This window comes from Micromesistius poutassou (genome assembly GCF_964030765.1).
Source record: "Micromesistius poutassou genome assembly, chromosome: 21".
NCBI lineage: Eukaryota > Metazoa > Chordata > Actinopteri > Gadiformes > Gadidae > Micromesistius > Micromesistius poutassou.
The window spans coordinates 681184-698683 of record NC_140291.1 but is presented as its reverse complement, the minus strand read 5'-3'; the positions used below and the strand labels follow the sequence as shown (position 1 = coordinate 698683).

Here is a 17500-nt window from a genome sequence, read left to right as displayed (position 1 = left end):
TGTGCGTGTGCGTGAATGCGTGCGCACGTGTGTGCGTGCGTAGATGGAATAACTGCGGCGACTCATCACTATCCAAACCCCTCCGCTTCACTATCACACTTTAATCCGTGGATTTTTAATTAGACCGTATTGATCATGAACATCGGCGCGGGCTCCAGTCTGCCGGCCCTCTGTAATCAGGCGGCGGCTGCAGGTGACCACACCCCCCTCAAACAACTTCCCCATCTCCAATCAACCGCCCAGTTCCGATGAAAATCCGGATTCTGGCAACTTCCTGCGTTGGTTCCTCTCCCCCTTCCAGCCCGCTGCCATCCCTTCTCATCCCGTCTCAGCCAATCGACGTGCACTCGTTTGGTTGCACTCGGCGTGGAGGGTGGACGGTGGATAAGTTAGGGATCTCCCTCTCGGCCGAGCGGTGGGACGTGCGTGTGTGTGTGTGTGTGTGTGTGTCTGACAGCTGCAGTGAGACCAGAACAGCACCTCGCCCCCCCCCCTCTCTCTCTCACTTACAAATATCTGCTGCTGAGGACCTGGGAGAGCACCGCACACTTCCACACACACACACACACACACACACACACACACAGCTCTACAGTTCCAGTGTTTACTTGCTTTCTTGCTTTCTTTCTGTTTCTCTCCCATCTTTTCGCTTCTGTTCAACACTCATCTTCCCCATTGTTCCCCCTCTCCCTCTCTCCTCCCTCAGACCCGCCTTTGCATCAGCCCTCCTCCTCCTCCTCCTCTTCCTCATCCTCCTCCTCCTCATTTGCAGGGGGGCCCACGGTCGGGTAGAGGAAGACCAGCCTCTGATAGGCCTCCCGGTCGTTGGGGCTGGGGGGGGCTGCTGACTACACGGCGGGGAGCTACAGGGAGATGAGTGATGCGGCGCTCCGACCACAACGCTCCCGGTTCGGGGGAGTGGGCTGAGCCCTTTGTCTTGTCTCATTAAGAGAGGACTGGAGACCAGACGCTCCACTCAGGCCTAATGGACAGAGCACAGCGCCTTCAGACGGTCAGCCTCCTCTGACAGCAGCGCGTCTCGCAGACGGAGCCGGGGTGGGGGTGGGGTTAGATGGAGTGAGAGTTGGAGAGAGTAACTCAAAGAAAGTGAGCGGGACATGGGGTATGGGGAGGGGGAGGGGGAGAGAGGAGAGAGAAAGAGGGAGGAAGAGAGTGAGAGCGAAGGAGCGAGTGAGAGCGAGCAGGAGGGAGCGAGCGAGAGAGCGGGAGAACAAGAGCGTAAATGGGAAAGAGCAAGAGCGAGAGAGAAAGAGAGAGAAAGTGCGCGAGAGAGAGAGAGAGCGAGCGAGAGAGACAAACAGCCTGGCATGAGGATGAGAAGGAGTAAATAAAACAAGTCAGGCAGCCAATTTTCAGACGGCAGCTTTTGAAAGTTGGGCCCTCTGCTAAACAGGTCTCTGAACACTGTGCCCGGGTTGCTTTCCCTTCAAACGGCCCAGCAGAGACACCTCCTCGTACCGGCGCATCCTCAGGAGCAACCCTGACAGGGTCTACAAAAGCTCCTCCAGAGTAGGCTCTTGTGTAGCGAGCCTAATAACTGCGACCGTCTCCCAGTTTGTCTCATTAGAGTCGAAGGTAATGACATGGCCCGCCATTGGCTGCAATTTCCTTGCGTGTCGTTTAGAAAGCGGCGAGGCGGTGGCGGCGCGGTTCAGAACCGTCCCAATTATCTCTGCCGTCGGGAGCATCTGAGGGGCCTCGTGGCCACTGACAGCCAGGCCACGGACCGCACCGCAGGCCCACAGATGCTTACAAGTTGTTTATGGGAGTCCAAGTCAAGTCTCAAGTCTGTGGTCACGAGTCCAAGTCAAGTCTCCTGACTTTGGTCACGAGTCAGAGTCAAGGCTCAAGTCTGTGGATACGAGTCCGAGTTAAGTCCAGAGATATATATTACAAATTATAGGAGCAAAATTTAAGTTTAACATAACATAGTGTATGTTTTTTAGCATTTGTTTGTTTCGGTATTAATGTGAAGTTTCCTATATGATCATTGTTAGATATTGATAGTAATATTACAATAGACTGTAAGGACAATACACACCCTGCACCGATTCAAACCGATTTAACACATAACCACGTATGATAGTTTCGCCTGGTATATGTGATAATACTCTCTGTAACGTTTCAATATGCGCAGACAGTGTAGCGGACAGCTACTCTGTTCTCGGTCCTGGATAATGAGTGTGACAGTTCCATGCTGACTAACGTATCGTGTGTTAATATCGAATAAATGGTAAAACCGATTTTACTGCGTTGTTCTCCATTGTTAATGAAAATTGTACAATCTCCGACGTACGCGCGTGCGTTCATGCGTCGGTAATGACGCGGCTTGCTCACCAGAGGCATAAGGTCGCAAGGAATGATATTAATCTCCTCAGACATTTCCTTTAGGTTAATGCGCCACAATGACGATTCCCAAGTCACAAACCCAAGTCTCCATCTCTGAGTTGGCCCTGCATCAAATAAAAAGTTTAATAAAACTTTCTCACTTTTATTTTATTTTTTTTTATATATATTTATGTTCTCAAATAAAAAGTGAGCAAATTAATAACAGGTGGGATCTTTTGAGCTGCAATATAACCCCCTTCCCCCTTGACTTTCTGTCTGGCTATTTATTCTCAGGCGTTCAAAAGGTCTTTAAACGATGCCCCTGCTTTGCTGCTATAGCTCAACTTCTGGCCCCTTCCAGAAAAACTAAAGAGGACAAACAGAGACAGTTGGCTGGGTGGGCCGTGCCGGTGTGAAGGGGTTTAAGAGCACTTGTTTTGGAATGCACACATTAAGATCTTTAGTTTAGACACTTTGAGCGGAGTGCCCAGGGCTCTTGGCCTGTAGGGGCCAATGACAGGTGTGATCAAGGTCTCCCCCAGCAGTGGAGGGTCAGTGAGTCTGCAGCCTTGAAATGGTAATTACACCCATTACACACCAGTCACACTGCGAGAACACTCCACAGTGCTGTATCTATAGCAAACTGTGGAACCTGCTCTGTGGAATGCTACACCGAAATGACCCAAAAATGGAAATGCTTGAAAAATACCCAGAGTTTAAAAGGTTCTGTCGTTTCTTTTTTTTTTACCCATTTTTCAATCACAGTGGACTTTTATATTTGTAATCACTCTTCTGACCAATGGGAGCAGAGCAACATTGCCAGAGCTCCCTTTTTGAGCTGGCGGAATGAAGTTATGGAAAAAACAGAGGTTTTCTTTGGTTCAGTGGCTTAAAGCATTAATTATACATTGCAGCGTATTTACCGGGGGGTGGGGGTCTTATGCTCTGAGGAACCATTGGGGGATTTTGACAGAAATATCACCCAGAAAAGCTTTTCCCCTTGACGACTTCTGCACTCTGATTATATATTCATCTAAAGACATTAAATCATCACTAAAACCCATGAAAGCCTAAATCTCTTTATTTTTTTCCCTCCACTGCTACGCTTATTTTAGACTTTTTCTCTGGCACCGCCGCCGAAAATCCCTCTTAAATCAATAATCATTTAGATGATAAATTAGTGACAGAAGCCTAACTCTTCGCACCGCCCTTCGAGCAACAGCGCATCAAAACACTCAGAGCAAATCAAATATCAACAACTCGCTGAGCTGCTAGACAATAACATGATTTGTTACTGCAAACTCATTTAATCTTTTCTATTTGAAGTAAGTGGTTATTATAAAAAAAGGTGAGCTGTAGCCGCTAGGATTGCTGGCGTAAATCCCACTAATCTGTTGTGATACAGGGGTCACATTCACTACAGATACAACAAAACAAACTGGATTCTAAGTGCAGGATTATCCTGCATGATATAGAAATGATTGGGTAATAATGATAATAATACATCCACAGTACACTTTTCCTCGCCCCAAGAGCACGGCCAAGGGCAAAACGATGGTGATGATGGTGATGATGGAAAACAGCACAAGAATAACTTTTTCTAAGCGGAAGAGATGGGTTGGAAGCCAGAGACTTTGTGGACTGACGATTATAGACTCACGCTGCCTTTTAATCAATGATATCACTTCATTTTCATACGGAACATCCCGGGGTCAATCCCTCTCTCTTTCAATCCATTTTCCTGTCTCTCCACTCGGTATAATACCCGATACCGGCCCCCGTACTGCATACATTAAGGTACAGCAGCCGCACAGCTGGCACCGCCACGCCTCCTGACAGCGTGTTCTTGAGGATTTGTTGAACGGAAAAACAATTTAACGAGTGCCCGTTTTGAGTTTCGATATTGTGTTGGACATTTACGACACCACATAAATTCGGGACGCAGGAACTAGAATTAGCGAGGCGTGTGTGTGTGTGTGTGTGTGTGTGTGTGTGTGTGTGTGGCCCGGCGCCACCGAGTAGCGGCCCAGGACGGAGCGTTGCCGACGAACTGTTCCCGCCGTAACGATCCCGCTGCAGAAAGACTCGGCTACGGAGTACGACATCGATACAAATGATTAAAAAAACACGGTTAAAAAGGGACCTGCCCGTTCACAGACGTCCAAGAAGACAAGTACACTTTCATCATGTATCCCTTAATCCCAGTTACAGTCTCCAAGGGCCCCGTTAAGACAACAACGGCACACCGAGCGAGGAGAGCGAGGAGACCACAGACACCACCTCTTAAAGACCACAGAAGAGAACTCAAAGTAGAGCAGAGAAAGAGGGATCCCTCCTTCCAGAGATGAGCGTCAGGAGTGCAACGGGGACACCGTAGTGCACGGTCATCACGGGAGGAGAAGACACCGTGTCCCTCAGTCTGCCCTCTCACCTGGAAGATGTTGGAGAGGTCGCGCAGGTTGAAGACGTAGTGGAACTTGACGGCGGTGGGGAGGAAGGCGGAGGAGACGCGCTGGTGCAGGTTCAGGGCCAGCTGCACCACGGTGGGGGTGCTCCGCTGCAGCTCCTGGGTGAAGCCCTCTCCGCCCAGCCGCTGGGACAGGATGGAGGTGTAGATGGTGGACAGGGCGTCGGCGCCCGGGAAGGACAGCGCAAACACGGAGAAGTGGCGCTGAATGAGGGGAGATAATAACATGTGAGAGATGACGCGTGAAATAACCTTTTAGTCGTGAAAACGTATATGAACAGAGAAGCAAAATAGCACGGATGCCTAAGAGAACAAGAAAAATTGCTGAATTTATTTTAGAAAAAGGGGATTTTTTAATATATGTAATATATATGTAATAATATTTATGAAGAGAGTAGTCATAAAGGACGGAAATCGATTGCAAAACTGGGATGAAACGGAGATGTTGAATCGTATGATACATACTGTTTTTTTGGAGCAAAAAAAACCCAAAATACTGCTTGAGAGCACCAGAAGTTGACAGAAATGGCCTTGGCGTCTTTTCTGATTGCTGCAGCAACACTCGACATGAGACACGAACGTCCACCCTGACGCATGAAGGACGGATTCATTCTAGTCATCCAAGCATGGTGGATGAGGTGTCAAATCCCCCCCACACGCACACACCATGTCAATGGCTCTGGGTGTCATGAAGCGTGACACTAATGCAATACCTTTTTATTAATATTAATGTCAAGAAGGGAAAATAGTCATGTACATGTTATCGGATGGGAATCCATGGGACTTTTAGCTGTCTGTGTGAACGAGTAGGAAAGAGAGGGAGAGAGACAGAGAGAGGACGAGAGAGAGGCCAAGTGTGTGTGTGTGTGTGTGTGTGTGTGTGTGTCTGTGTGTGTGACTGGTATGTGTTGTTTTTGTGAGTGAGTGAGTGAGTGAATGAGTGAGCGAGAGAGAGGCAGAGTGTGTGTGTGCGTGTGTTGTTGTTTCTGTGTGTGAGTGAGTGAGTGAGTGAGTAGCCCAGTGAGTGTGTGTGTGTGCGTGTGTTGTTGTTTCTGTGTGTGAGTGAGTGTGTGAATGAGTGAGTAGCCCAGTGAGTGTGTGTGTGTGCGTGTGTTGTTGTTTCTGTGTGTGAGTGAGTGAGTGAGTGAGTAGCCCAGTGAGTGTGTGTGTGTGCGTGTGTTGTTGTTTCTGTGTGTGAGTGAGTGTGTGAATGAGTGAGTAGCCCAGTGAGTGTGTGTGTGTGCGTGTGTTGTTGTTTCTGTGTGTGAGTGAGTGTGTGAATGAGTGAGTAGCCCAGTGAGTGTGTGTGTGTGCGTGTGTTGTTGTTTCTGTGTGTGAGTGAGTGTGTGAGTGAGTGAGTAGCCCAGTGAGTGTGTGTGTGTGCGTGTGTTGTTGTTTCTGTGTGTGAGTGAGTGTGTGAGTGAGTGAGTAGCCCAGTGAGTGTGTGTGTGTGCGTGTGAACAGACCTGCAGGCGTGGGTTGATGGTGAAGCTCCCTGCCGTGGGGTTCATGCAGGAGACGTACTGAACATTGCGGACCTCCTTCAGAAGCAGCTTGCTCCGGTCGTACCTGCACACACACACACACACACACACACACACACACACAAATGATTAGATGTACATAAGTACAAGATTATACAGCACATACACAAACACGCACACACGCACACAAAGACCCGACGACATCATTATTCGACAACCTCCTCACACAGGCACACAGGGGCCCATATTTCCCAGCGTGCCGCGGTCGATGGGCACGCTTCAGCTCTTGCATATCGTGGCCCCCTAACATCCTTCTCCTTCTCAATTTCATACTTGGAGCGCTCCCAGCAAATCTCTAATGGGCCGACCTTGTCTAAATCACTCAGCGCTGCGTATGAGAGGCGCATCCGTGTCCACAATGCCCTTGCCGCCGTGTCTGGGAGCTTAGCCACGAAAAAGCTGTTTTTTTTTTCGTTTTTTTTTTCTGAGGCCAGATCATAGAGGCAGAGTTCCTCCACTGTTTCTGTTGGTTGACATTCAGGGCAACAAAAAAAAGGAGGAGAAAATAAATGAAAACTTCTTGACTGGGTGGGGGCGCCCGAGTTGTAGGGTGCACCAAAGCATTTCAGATCAATAGGGAGCAACATGAGCAGGATATGACATGATGGAAGTGCAGAGCCCGTTTCGACTGCCACACTCATCCTGGAAAGTGTCTTGTTGGGTGGGGGCTGTGTACTGGCTGTGTACTGGCTGTGTACTGGCTGTGTACTGGCTGTGTACTAGGCGAATACAAGTTAAACCCGTAAAAACATTCACAAACGTCATAATATTCAATTAAATTCAGCCCTAACCCTTGCTCACCATTACAGTCTCAAAGGGTTTTACAGGCCAGATATTTATAGACAAATATGACATGATGTTTAAAGAAAGCTGAAAATAAGTCAAAAAAATGATTAAAATCAATAAAAAAAAAATTGTGGCCTCAAACCGCCAGATATGGAAGAGCAGCTTAATAAAGATTTTGAGAGTTCCTTTTCATATTTGAAATTGATGAGATCATAACTAGGAGAGGCAGTGGGACATCATCCAAAATGGAAATTCAGGAACATTTGTCAAAATGGGAAATGGCCTCTCTTATTGAATTACTAACTAAACAACGGCACGCGTCCAACAACGTTATCAAGTCCATCATCCTAACGACGGCTTTAAGAAACAGGCAGCAGCCAGAACGTTGCGTTTTCCACCCAGAACTCATACTGTAAGCAAAGCACGCATGGCGCGCCGTTCTGCTCCCCTCCGTCTGCCGTATGGGCGCCAGCGAGCACGTTTCCTTCCTTCTTGGAGGAGGAGGGGGGGGGGGAAGAGAGAGAGAGAGAGCGAGCGAGCGGCACAACGTCTGGTCCAGACGCCCGTCGCCTCCCATCCAGATGACTTTATAACTTTCCCTTCTCTTCTTGGCTCCCTCCCTCAAGGAAACGTCTAACTCTTTATCTACGCTTGCGTCACATCCAAGAACGGGCGGCGCTCGCCGAAGACGACTCGCTGCAGCGCCGCCGCTCCCCGCCACACAAACATTGGTGGCGTTCCAGAGGCGCTGGCCAGGCCCCACGGCGGCGGCAGGAAACGCTTCAAGGACTTAAAAGTCATTCATCAGTCATTTATCTAAGTGGCGACTCGTCTCGTCTGTGCGACGGTGGAGCGGCGGACGGTGGAGCTGGCTCCGGGCGGTGAGGCGGGGGGCGGCCAGGGGTCTCCGGAACCATCCATTCAGGTTTCAGCGTGTACCGGACCCCTGCTTTGACCTCCTCATCTATTCCTCATCCCGTTTCAAACACATCACAGCCCTGTGGATGTTCTTAAGAGCAGCGCGATACATCAAGCTGAAATGGCCGTATGATTAAAACGGCAGTTTAATGCATCACGGAAACTGTGTTTAATTAGCAAAGGCAGCGGTATCATCTCTTCTGGGGAATGTGTGTTTCTGACTTTGAACACAATGCCCTCATTTAAGCCGTCTGTCCAATGCAGGTCCGATACCTGTATTTAAGGTGCTTACTTTTCTATCTCTATTCTACTATGGCTATCAACCTGGTTTCTTCAAGTATAGGTCGTTAAAGCGTAAGTGAACCCCCTGTACAGGAAGGAGGTGGGGCGTGGTATTCCCATGGTAACGGCTCACATCAACTCGGTGATACTTTTTTCAAGCTAGTACCGTCGTTGTGTATGAGCGTTATAATGGGCCGATGTTGTACATGAAATGCTTGACACACCGTAGTGTGTCTGAGAAGTGTCTGAGAAGCCTCTCTCGGACACGGCCATCAACATCAACATCCACTTCTGTCCAGATGGATATTCTATATTTATTTAATTGATATTCTATAGTTCTATCATTGATATTCTATAGAGCCACTCGTATCTTTGCTTCAACATCTATGCAAAAAACACACAACAACGATATACTATCCATAACAAGCTCTGCCCTAACAAGACTGCGTTGATCTTTTCCAATAAAACGTTTCACTGAAGGCACCCGCTAAATACGGTGGCCATAAGCACCATAAAGGTGGTGGTGGTGGTGGTGGTGATGGTGGTGGTGGTGATGGTGTTGGCGGTGATGGTGGTGGTGATGGTGGTGGTGATGGTGGTGGTGGTGGTGGTGTCGGTGGTAATGGTGATGGTGGTGGTGGTGGTGGTGGTGGTGATGGTGGTGGTGGTGTCAGTGGTAATGGTGATGGTGGTGGTGGTGGTGGTGATGGTGGTGTTGGTGGCGGTGGTGATGGTGGTGGTGTCAGTGGTGATGGTGGTGGTGTCAGTGGTAGTGGTGATGGTGGTGGTGGTGGTGGTGTCAGTGGTAATGGTGATGGTGGTGTTGGTGTTGGTGGTGGTGGTGGTGGTGTCAGTGGTAGTGGTGATGGTGTTGGTGGTGGTGGTGGTGGTGGTGTCAGTGGTAATGGTGATGGTGGTGATGGTGTTGTTGGTGGTGGTGGTGATGGTGGTGGTGATGGTGGTGGTGGTGGTGGTGGTGGTGGTGTTGGTGGTGGTGGTGGTGATGGTGGTGGTGGTGTCAGTGGTAGTGGTGGTGTCAGTGGTGGTGGTGATGGTGGTGGTGGTGTCAGTGGTAGTGGTGGTGGTGGTGGTAATGGTGGTGGTGATGGTGGTGGTGGTGTCAGTGGTAGTGGTGGTGGTGGTGGTAATGGTGATGGTGGTGGTGGTGGTGGTGATGGTGGTGTCAGTGGTGGTGATGGTGGTGGTGGTGGTGGTGATGGTGGTGGTGGTGGTGGTGTCAGTGGTAGTGGTGATGGTGGTGGTGGTGATGGTGGTGGTGGTGGTGGTGTCAGTGGTAGTGGTGATGGTGGTGGTGGTGATGGTGGTGGTGGTGGTGGTGGTGGTGGTGATGGTGATGGTGGTGGTGGTGGTGGTGGTGATGGTGATGGTGGTGGTGGTGGTGGTGGTGATGGTGGTGGTGGTGGTGGTGGTGGTGGTGGTGGTGTCAGTGGTAGTGGTGGTGGTGGTGGTGGTGGTGGTGGTGATGGTGATGGTGGTGGTGGTGGTGGTGGTGATGGTGGTGCTGGCGGTGAACACACTGGCCTACGGCTCACCAGTGGTTGTAGTCCATGTGCTGGCGTATGAGCGTGTGAGGCTGCACCGTCCCGTAGGCGTCCACCTCGGGCATGTTCATGTCGTCTATGAAGTACACCAGTCGGCGGCTGCCCGGGGGGCCGTAGTTACGGCCTGCCTTCTTCTCCAGGGGCTTCTCCAGCACGGCTGGGGGGGTGGGGGGAGGAGGGAGGAAGAGGATAGGAGTTGAACAAGAGAAGGAAAGCAGAGAGGAGAGGAGACAGAAGGGAGGGCAGTGGACAGCAGAGCTCTTCATAGGTCTACACGAACCCTAGGTTCTAGACCAGACCCGGGACCCATAAGGGTGAGGGTCCACATTGCATTAGGATCACCTGGTTCCTGGTCGGGTCCCGGGTCAGTTTATATTTGTGTATAATACCAGGGTGGATCTGAGAAAGACATGTGACCAGTGCTTCTCGTGAGAGAAACGCATGGAAGTGCTGCGTAGCTGGCGTGATGATGTGGCCGACCATTAGGACGGCAGTAAGAGTGGGAAAGAGGAGACTAACGCCCGTATTCCACCAGGGACGTAAGCGCCGCGGAACGGCTGCGCCGCGGTCACCGCTGCTGATCGCTGCCACTCTAATCAATGAAACCATCCCCACCGGGCGCGCCGCGGCGCGTCTCAGCAGCGTCCCAGGAGCGGCGCACCGCGCCGCAGCGCTATCTTTACGCAGCACTTCTATTTTGACGCGAGCCGCTGCTGAACCGCGTCAATTTCCACAGAGCAGATCGAGCAAGGAAGTGAAATAATAAAAGCCATAGAGCATCCGGTCAATTTTCAAAATAAAACACAATACTCCGCTCATGTAGCCCATACAACTTCACATCAACATTATGTCATGACCGGTGGCACCAGGTCAGCAGTCAATCAATCAAAGGGTCTCAGAGGGTCGGCAACATGGACGACGAGAGACTTATTATCGAAGTGGAGCAACATAAAATCATTTACGAAATCAATCATCCTTTTTATAAAGACAATGTGAGAAAGGATTTCCTTTATCCACACAGTTAAAACGTTCAGGATTATCGCGTGATCTCGTGATCTCGCATGAATACCGCTGGCTCGCAAGGCAGCGCGCGCTGCCGTTACGCGCCCGGTGGGGATTGACGCAGGGCACAGGACGCAGCCGTTCCGCGGCGCTTACGTCCCCGGTGGAATACGGGCGTAAGGGGAACAGATCTTGAGTAGCACCAGCAAGGTTAGTCGCGGAGGTAAGGCCTTGTGTATTACAAGTGACTGTCATGTTTCAATGAATATAAGACCAGCATCGTAGCATATTTATACTAGGTCTTTCTTTTGTTTTGATCTCCTTTTATTATGCTACTATATGTTGTATCCAACACGATTAATGGAATTAGCAGTAGAACTGCAGACCTGTATCATTTTAATAACCGGGTCTATGAAATACCCTTACCGGGTAGGGCCTCTCATATCTCAAAATACAGACAAAGACGGCTCAGTATTTCTTTAACTTTAAAATGTATCTGATCCAATGGGATCTCAAAACAATTCTCCCAGCATCCGTCAGGCTTCGGTGCCTCGTTTGGACCCCTGAAAACCTCGTTTGGAAGGTGGAGGAGTTAAGGAGAGGCAGAACAGAGGCTGCTGCAGACATGAAAGGAGGGAACGACGGAATAAACTCCCAGCTGTTCAAACAAAGGCAGAGCTTTGAAGGAGCTCTGTGTAAGATGGGCTGCTGCCTCTAGCCTTTAACAAGGTGAGCACACACACAGTTTAAACTGTAATGCATAAGAAGCTTTCCGGCAAGCAACCAGAATGTGTTTAACCTTTTTAGAGCTAATATTGGCACTGGGATTTAATTGAGGGATCAGGATCAACAGAGAAACATATCCGATGACAAAGATTAAATGTTAGAAAGTGCGGCTGGTGAGATGCCAGAGCTGGAAAGATAAAGAGAGAAGCTAGCATAAGAGAGGACGACTTTGAAATGGAACAACTAAACCAACGTCCCCTCCCTCTCTGCTCCATGCAGTCAACTCAAAACAGATATTCTCAAAGACCATTTCTCTAAGTAAGAGCTGACGGATGGCTACACCATTCCTAAAATCTGCTCCTAAAATCAAACCTTTAGCACGTTTAAATAGAACAGAATGACCGGGAAAAACTAGCGCACCAACTAACACAATTCTGATATTGATGAATGACGAATGATGAACGATTTTGGCTTAAATTAACCCATTCTTCAGTTAGTCCATGAATACAATTCACCCGAGCCTGATGTGAAGTCTCGGAAACGAAGACAAGCAGCCACGGACGACATCGGCTTTCGATAGACGATTAATGATGTCATTTATTAATTCAATTCATTGAAGTACGTTGATTTAACGTTGATCAACCGGCTGGAAAATCAACGAATGCATCGCTGCGATGTTGTTCAAAGAACTGACCGACAGACCCACAGCGCGCGTGGTGACGGAGGACCTCCACCTACCCTGCAGCATGGCGGAGGTGGTGTAGTAGTTGAAGGGGACGTTCTTGGTGGTGTATCTCTCGGGGTCCAGGGAGCCCAGCTTGTCGCCCACCAGCACCGACTTGCCCGTCCCGGCGGAGCCCACCAGCATGACGGGCCGCCGGCGCTCCAGCAGCCGGTCCATGAAGTAGCGCACCCTGATGGTCTCCGTGGTGGGGACCAGACAGGCCTTCAGCGCACACACACACACACACACACACACAGAGACATCACACACCGAACACACAAGGACAGACATCACACACACACACACACACACACACACACACACACACACACACGGAGAGACATCACACACCGAACACACAAGGACAGACATCACACACACACACACACACACACACACACAAGGATAGACACACACGGACAGACATCACACACCGAACACACAAGGACAGACATCACACACACACACACACACACACACACACAAGGATAGACACACACGGACAGACATCACACACCGAACACACAAGGACAGACATCACACACACACACACACACACACACACACACACAAGGATAGACACACACGGACAGACATCACACACACAGACACACACGCAAGGACAGACATCACACACACACACACACACACACACACACACACACACACACACACACACACACGGACAGACATCACACACACTCACACACACACACACACACACACACACACACACACACACACACAGAAATCACACAAACACACACACATATCACACAAGCACACACATGGACAGACATCCAACAAACGCAGACACACACATACACACATGGATAGACATCACACAAATAAACACACACACACACACACACACACACACACACACAAAAGGACAGACATCACACACACACACACACACACACACACACACACACACACATAACATAACACAAACAAACAGGGACAGACATCATATAGAAAAACACACATAGATTAATTGAAAGAAGTAAAAAGCAATTATGAATAATGTATCTATTAATAAATAATGTATACAGAGAGCGAAAGAAAGACAGGGAGAGAGAGAGAGAGAGAGAGAGAGAGAGAGAGAGAGATGAGAGAGAGAGAGAGAGAGAGAGAGAGAGAGAGAGAGAGAGAGAGAGAGAGAGAGGGAACGAGAGTGAATTCTTTAAAAATACAAATACCTGAAGGGGCATATCCGTGTCCATTTCGAATTTGGGCACAATTTTGGACCAGGGCTCGAATTTCTTGGTCTCAGGGTCAATGTAGTAGTCAAAGACGGTTCCCTGTGACGGGAACTTGACCGTCTTGAATTCAGTCACCCACCACTTGCTGAACTCCACCCGGTAGTCTACCAACTGCCACGCACACACACACACACACACACACACACACACACACACACACACACACACACACACACACACACACACACACACACACAGACAAGAGGTTTAAAATGGGAAAAAGGGTAGGTGTGTAGGGTTATGTGTCAATATTACGTAATGACTCCACTCTTTTGCCTCATAGATATGGACGGGGGAAGGTGTGTGTGTGTTTGTGTGTGTAATTTCCCCAGTTGTGCTGAATGCAACCTGGCAGACAAGTAAATTACATAAGGAAGATGTGACACCTCAACGCACCAAACAGATATGGAGCCCGATTCATTTAGGCAGACAGAGGTAACGCACGCACACACACACACACACACACACACACACACACACACACACACACACACACGTAGACAAACGCACACATACAAACACACCTGCACAATCACACACAGATAAACACATGGACAGACACACACAAGCACACACACACAAGAACAAATGCACATAAATGCGCAGTCACACACACACACACACACACACACACACACACACACACACACACACACACACACACACACACACACACACACACGTAGACCAACACGGGTACACACACACACACACACACACACACACACACACACACACACACACACACACACACAGCTTGTTGTCAGGTCTCCTCTACCCACTAACCCAGCGCCCGGCGCTGCAGTCAATAAAACCACTTAGCATTTAAATGCAGCTCTGATGGGAAAATAAAGTGGAGCTCCCTTCTTTTTTTGATAGCAGAAAGAAATTCTAGCTTAGCAAGTAGCTGAGCAACCACACACGCACCACGCTAATTTACAGCCGCGCCTTTCGAGGAAACGTTGATTAAAATTCTGCCCGCCCAGCCACCACTTCCTGTCCAAGATGGCCACTTGAGAGCTGGCTAATATCGTGTGGTTAAAGCTGGGGTGTAGAGGACTTCCTGGGTCCAGAATCACGTACCTGAAGTCTAATGGACCTTCTGAGATCCCATTGGATCCAATCATCCAAAAAAAGATATACTGCCCCGTTTTTCTGACCCGAGATATTACAGACCCTAACTGGTGTACTACAGACCCTAACTGGTGTACTACAGACCCTAACTGGTGTACTACAGACCCTAACTGGTGTACTACAGACCCTAACTGGTGTACTACAGACCCTAACTGGTGTACTACAGACCCTAACTGGTGTACTACAGACCCTAACTGGTGTACTACAGACCCTAACTGGTGTACTACAGACCCTAACTGGGGTACTACAGACCCTAACTGGTGTACTACAGACCCTAACTGGTGAATTTCCGGGAGGAGAGAGACCCGGGACCCCAGACCATTGTAATTACCGGGTTTGTCGTGATCTGACAAACCCGGTAATTACAATCTTACTGAAAATGCCGTTCTCATGATTAAAAACATTAACTATGTGTGCATGATAAAATAGATCAAAACAACAGAAAGACCTCAACGTGAACAGGCTATGTATGGGTTTACTTAAAAGAATGTGATGTGCCTTTCTTATACGAGTCGAAACGTAACCACAACATGTAATAGACTTTACCCATCTCTACCGAGCACCTCTCATAAACATCATCAACAAAGTACATAAACATCACGTATAAATACAGAGAAAAGAGACAAGGGACGAGCATACCTGGTCCTGGAACATGGCGCCCCCGAAGGCCCAGACGGTGGCGAAGACAAAGTAGAGCTCATGGAGCTCCTTAGCGCAGTCGGCCGGCGTGTTCTCCGGGGTCAGAAGACACTCCAGCAGGTGGCAGAGCATCTGCACCAGGCTCTGCTCCGGCACCGGGATGATCTGCTTGAACCTGGACCGAGAACCAGACCACACATCAGGTTTAGTGAGGAGGGAACCTGGACCTAACATCAGGTTTAGTGAGGAGGGAACCTGGACCTAACATCAGGTTTAGTGAGGAGGGAACCTAGACCTAACATCAGGTTTAGTGAGGAGGGAACCTGGACCTAACATCAGGTTTAGTGAGGAGGGAACCTGGACCAAGAACATGCAAAACAGCCCGTTTAATGAGGAAGTCAGTGAGTCAGTCATTGAGTCAGTGAGTCATGTTTGACCGTTGTGCAGCCAGCAATCCATCCATCATCCATCCATCCCACCGTCATCCCTCTAGCCATCCATCCATCCCTCTATCCATCCATCCACCCCTCTATCCATCCATCCATCCCTCTATGTCAGTGAGTCAGTCAGTTGATTTAGATAACACTCTAAACAGACGCACAGTGCATCACAGGCATTAAAGAAACATGAAACACTCAAAAACACAGACACTGTTGAAACTTAAAATTGTGCGTTGTCAACATTGACAAAATGGTTCCCTTCACTAATTTAATTGCTTGTCAAATATCCATCTCGAGGAGTCACCAAAGATTTCCATGAAAATCAATCTTGATTTTCCGCTTTCAAAAATTGCAAAAAAGCAAATAATAGCTTTTCTCAATTACTTGTTCACCTCCCACTCCTTCTTATGTTCATAGTATGTACATAATACAAACATTGAATATTGACATGAAATGAGGACGTATTTAAGGGTGAGTCTGGTGTGCCTCCACCTTGATCTGATGGTGTCCAGGCAGCTTGGCAAGTATTTGTCGAATAGAATGGTCAGATTGGCCTTCTCTGATTGGACCTCCCTCCTGTCAATCCAGCTGGACACCGGTGGGTTCCAGCCCAGGTCTGCTGGGTTTATATAGAGGATGCCTAGGGGGGTGGAAGAGTCACTCTGGGTTCAGTACCGGTTGCATTTACGCGCGTGTGCGCACGTGTGTGTGTGTGTGCCTGTGTGTTCTTGTGTGTGCATGTTTGCATGCACGTCTTTGAATGTGTGCTGATTCGTATTCGTTATATTTCACTGTGCGTGTGCATGCGTGCGTTTGTGTGCACGCACGTGCGCGTGTGTATGTGTGTGGTTGTGTGAATGTGCGTCTGTGCATTTGTGATGTATTCATATTCACATATTACATATGCGTGTGGTGTGTGTCTGTGTGTGTATTTATTTATGTGTATGTGTGTGTGTGAGAGCATACGTGTGTGTGTGTGTATGTGTGTGTATGTGTGTGTATGTGTGTGTGTGTGTGTGTGTGTGTGTGTGTGTGTGTGTGTGGTACCTGCTCTGGACACGGTAGCGGGCGTGGCCGTGCGGAGGTGGCTGATCTCAAACACCAGCCTCATGGTTGGGCTTAGCGGGATGCGCTCATTACTGGCCAGGGTCAACACCTGTGGGAGAGTTTCGGTTCACATTCGTAGCACGAGCCAAAAAGAACATTTTACCATAATGTTTTTGACCTAACCCTAACACGGGTCTGTCCCGAAACAACTGGTTCTTTTTTTATATTTAGGGCGAAACCCACTGAACTAGCACGGTACGAAGTTCTGCAGTTCAGAACACTGGGTGGTAACAACACACACACACACTATATCGCTGCCCGCGTTTGCTAAACCAGAATAAACCAGCGCAATGCAATACCAGCGCCTGATTGGGTCTATGCATATTGCCGCTTTGATAAGGGCAGGAAATATCTTGGCTTAATTGCGTCGCAAACAACAAGGTTCTGGTTGGTGAACCCGGGATGCGGGATTAGAATGAGGGCTTTAATAATATATGGCCAGGGAGGGCTGGAGAACTATGCAGTGCTATTGGAAGCTGCCGACCTGGAAAGGTGAACTAAAGTCTGACTAAATGTGAGCCATAGAGAGGCAGTAGAGAGGCAGGACAATGACAG

At 48.9% G+C, this 17500-nt stretch overlaps 1 protein-coding gene across 1 annotated transcript in view; it reads right to left on the bottom strand.

The window, feature by feature from the left end:
* dnah9 (dynein, axonemal, heavy chain 9) overlaps positions 1-17500 on the bottom strand; it is a gene marked incomplete at its 3' end in the record, with an annotated part of 148941 nt that overhangs the window by 78997 nt on the left and 52444 nt on the right. The window contains exons 38-45 of the mRNA XM_084485520.1: positions 16886-16994; positions 16331-16478; positions 15399-15573; positions 13563-13736; positions 12375-12582; positions 9900-10065; positions 6283-6385; positions 4781-5020 (exon numbers count right to left, since the gene is read on the bottom strand). Of these exons, the coding sequence (XP_084341646.1) occupies positions 4781-5020; positions 6283-6385; positions 9900-10065; positions 12375-12582; positions 13563-13736; positions 15399-15573; positions 16331-16478; positions 16886-16994 (1323 nt within the window). The remainder of the gene's footprint in view (positions 1-4780; positions 5021-6282; positions 6386-9899; positions 10066-12374; positions 12583-13562; positions 13737-15398; positions 15574-16330; positions 16479-16885; positions 16995-17500) is intronic.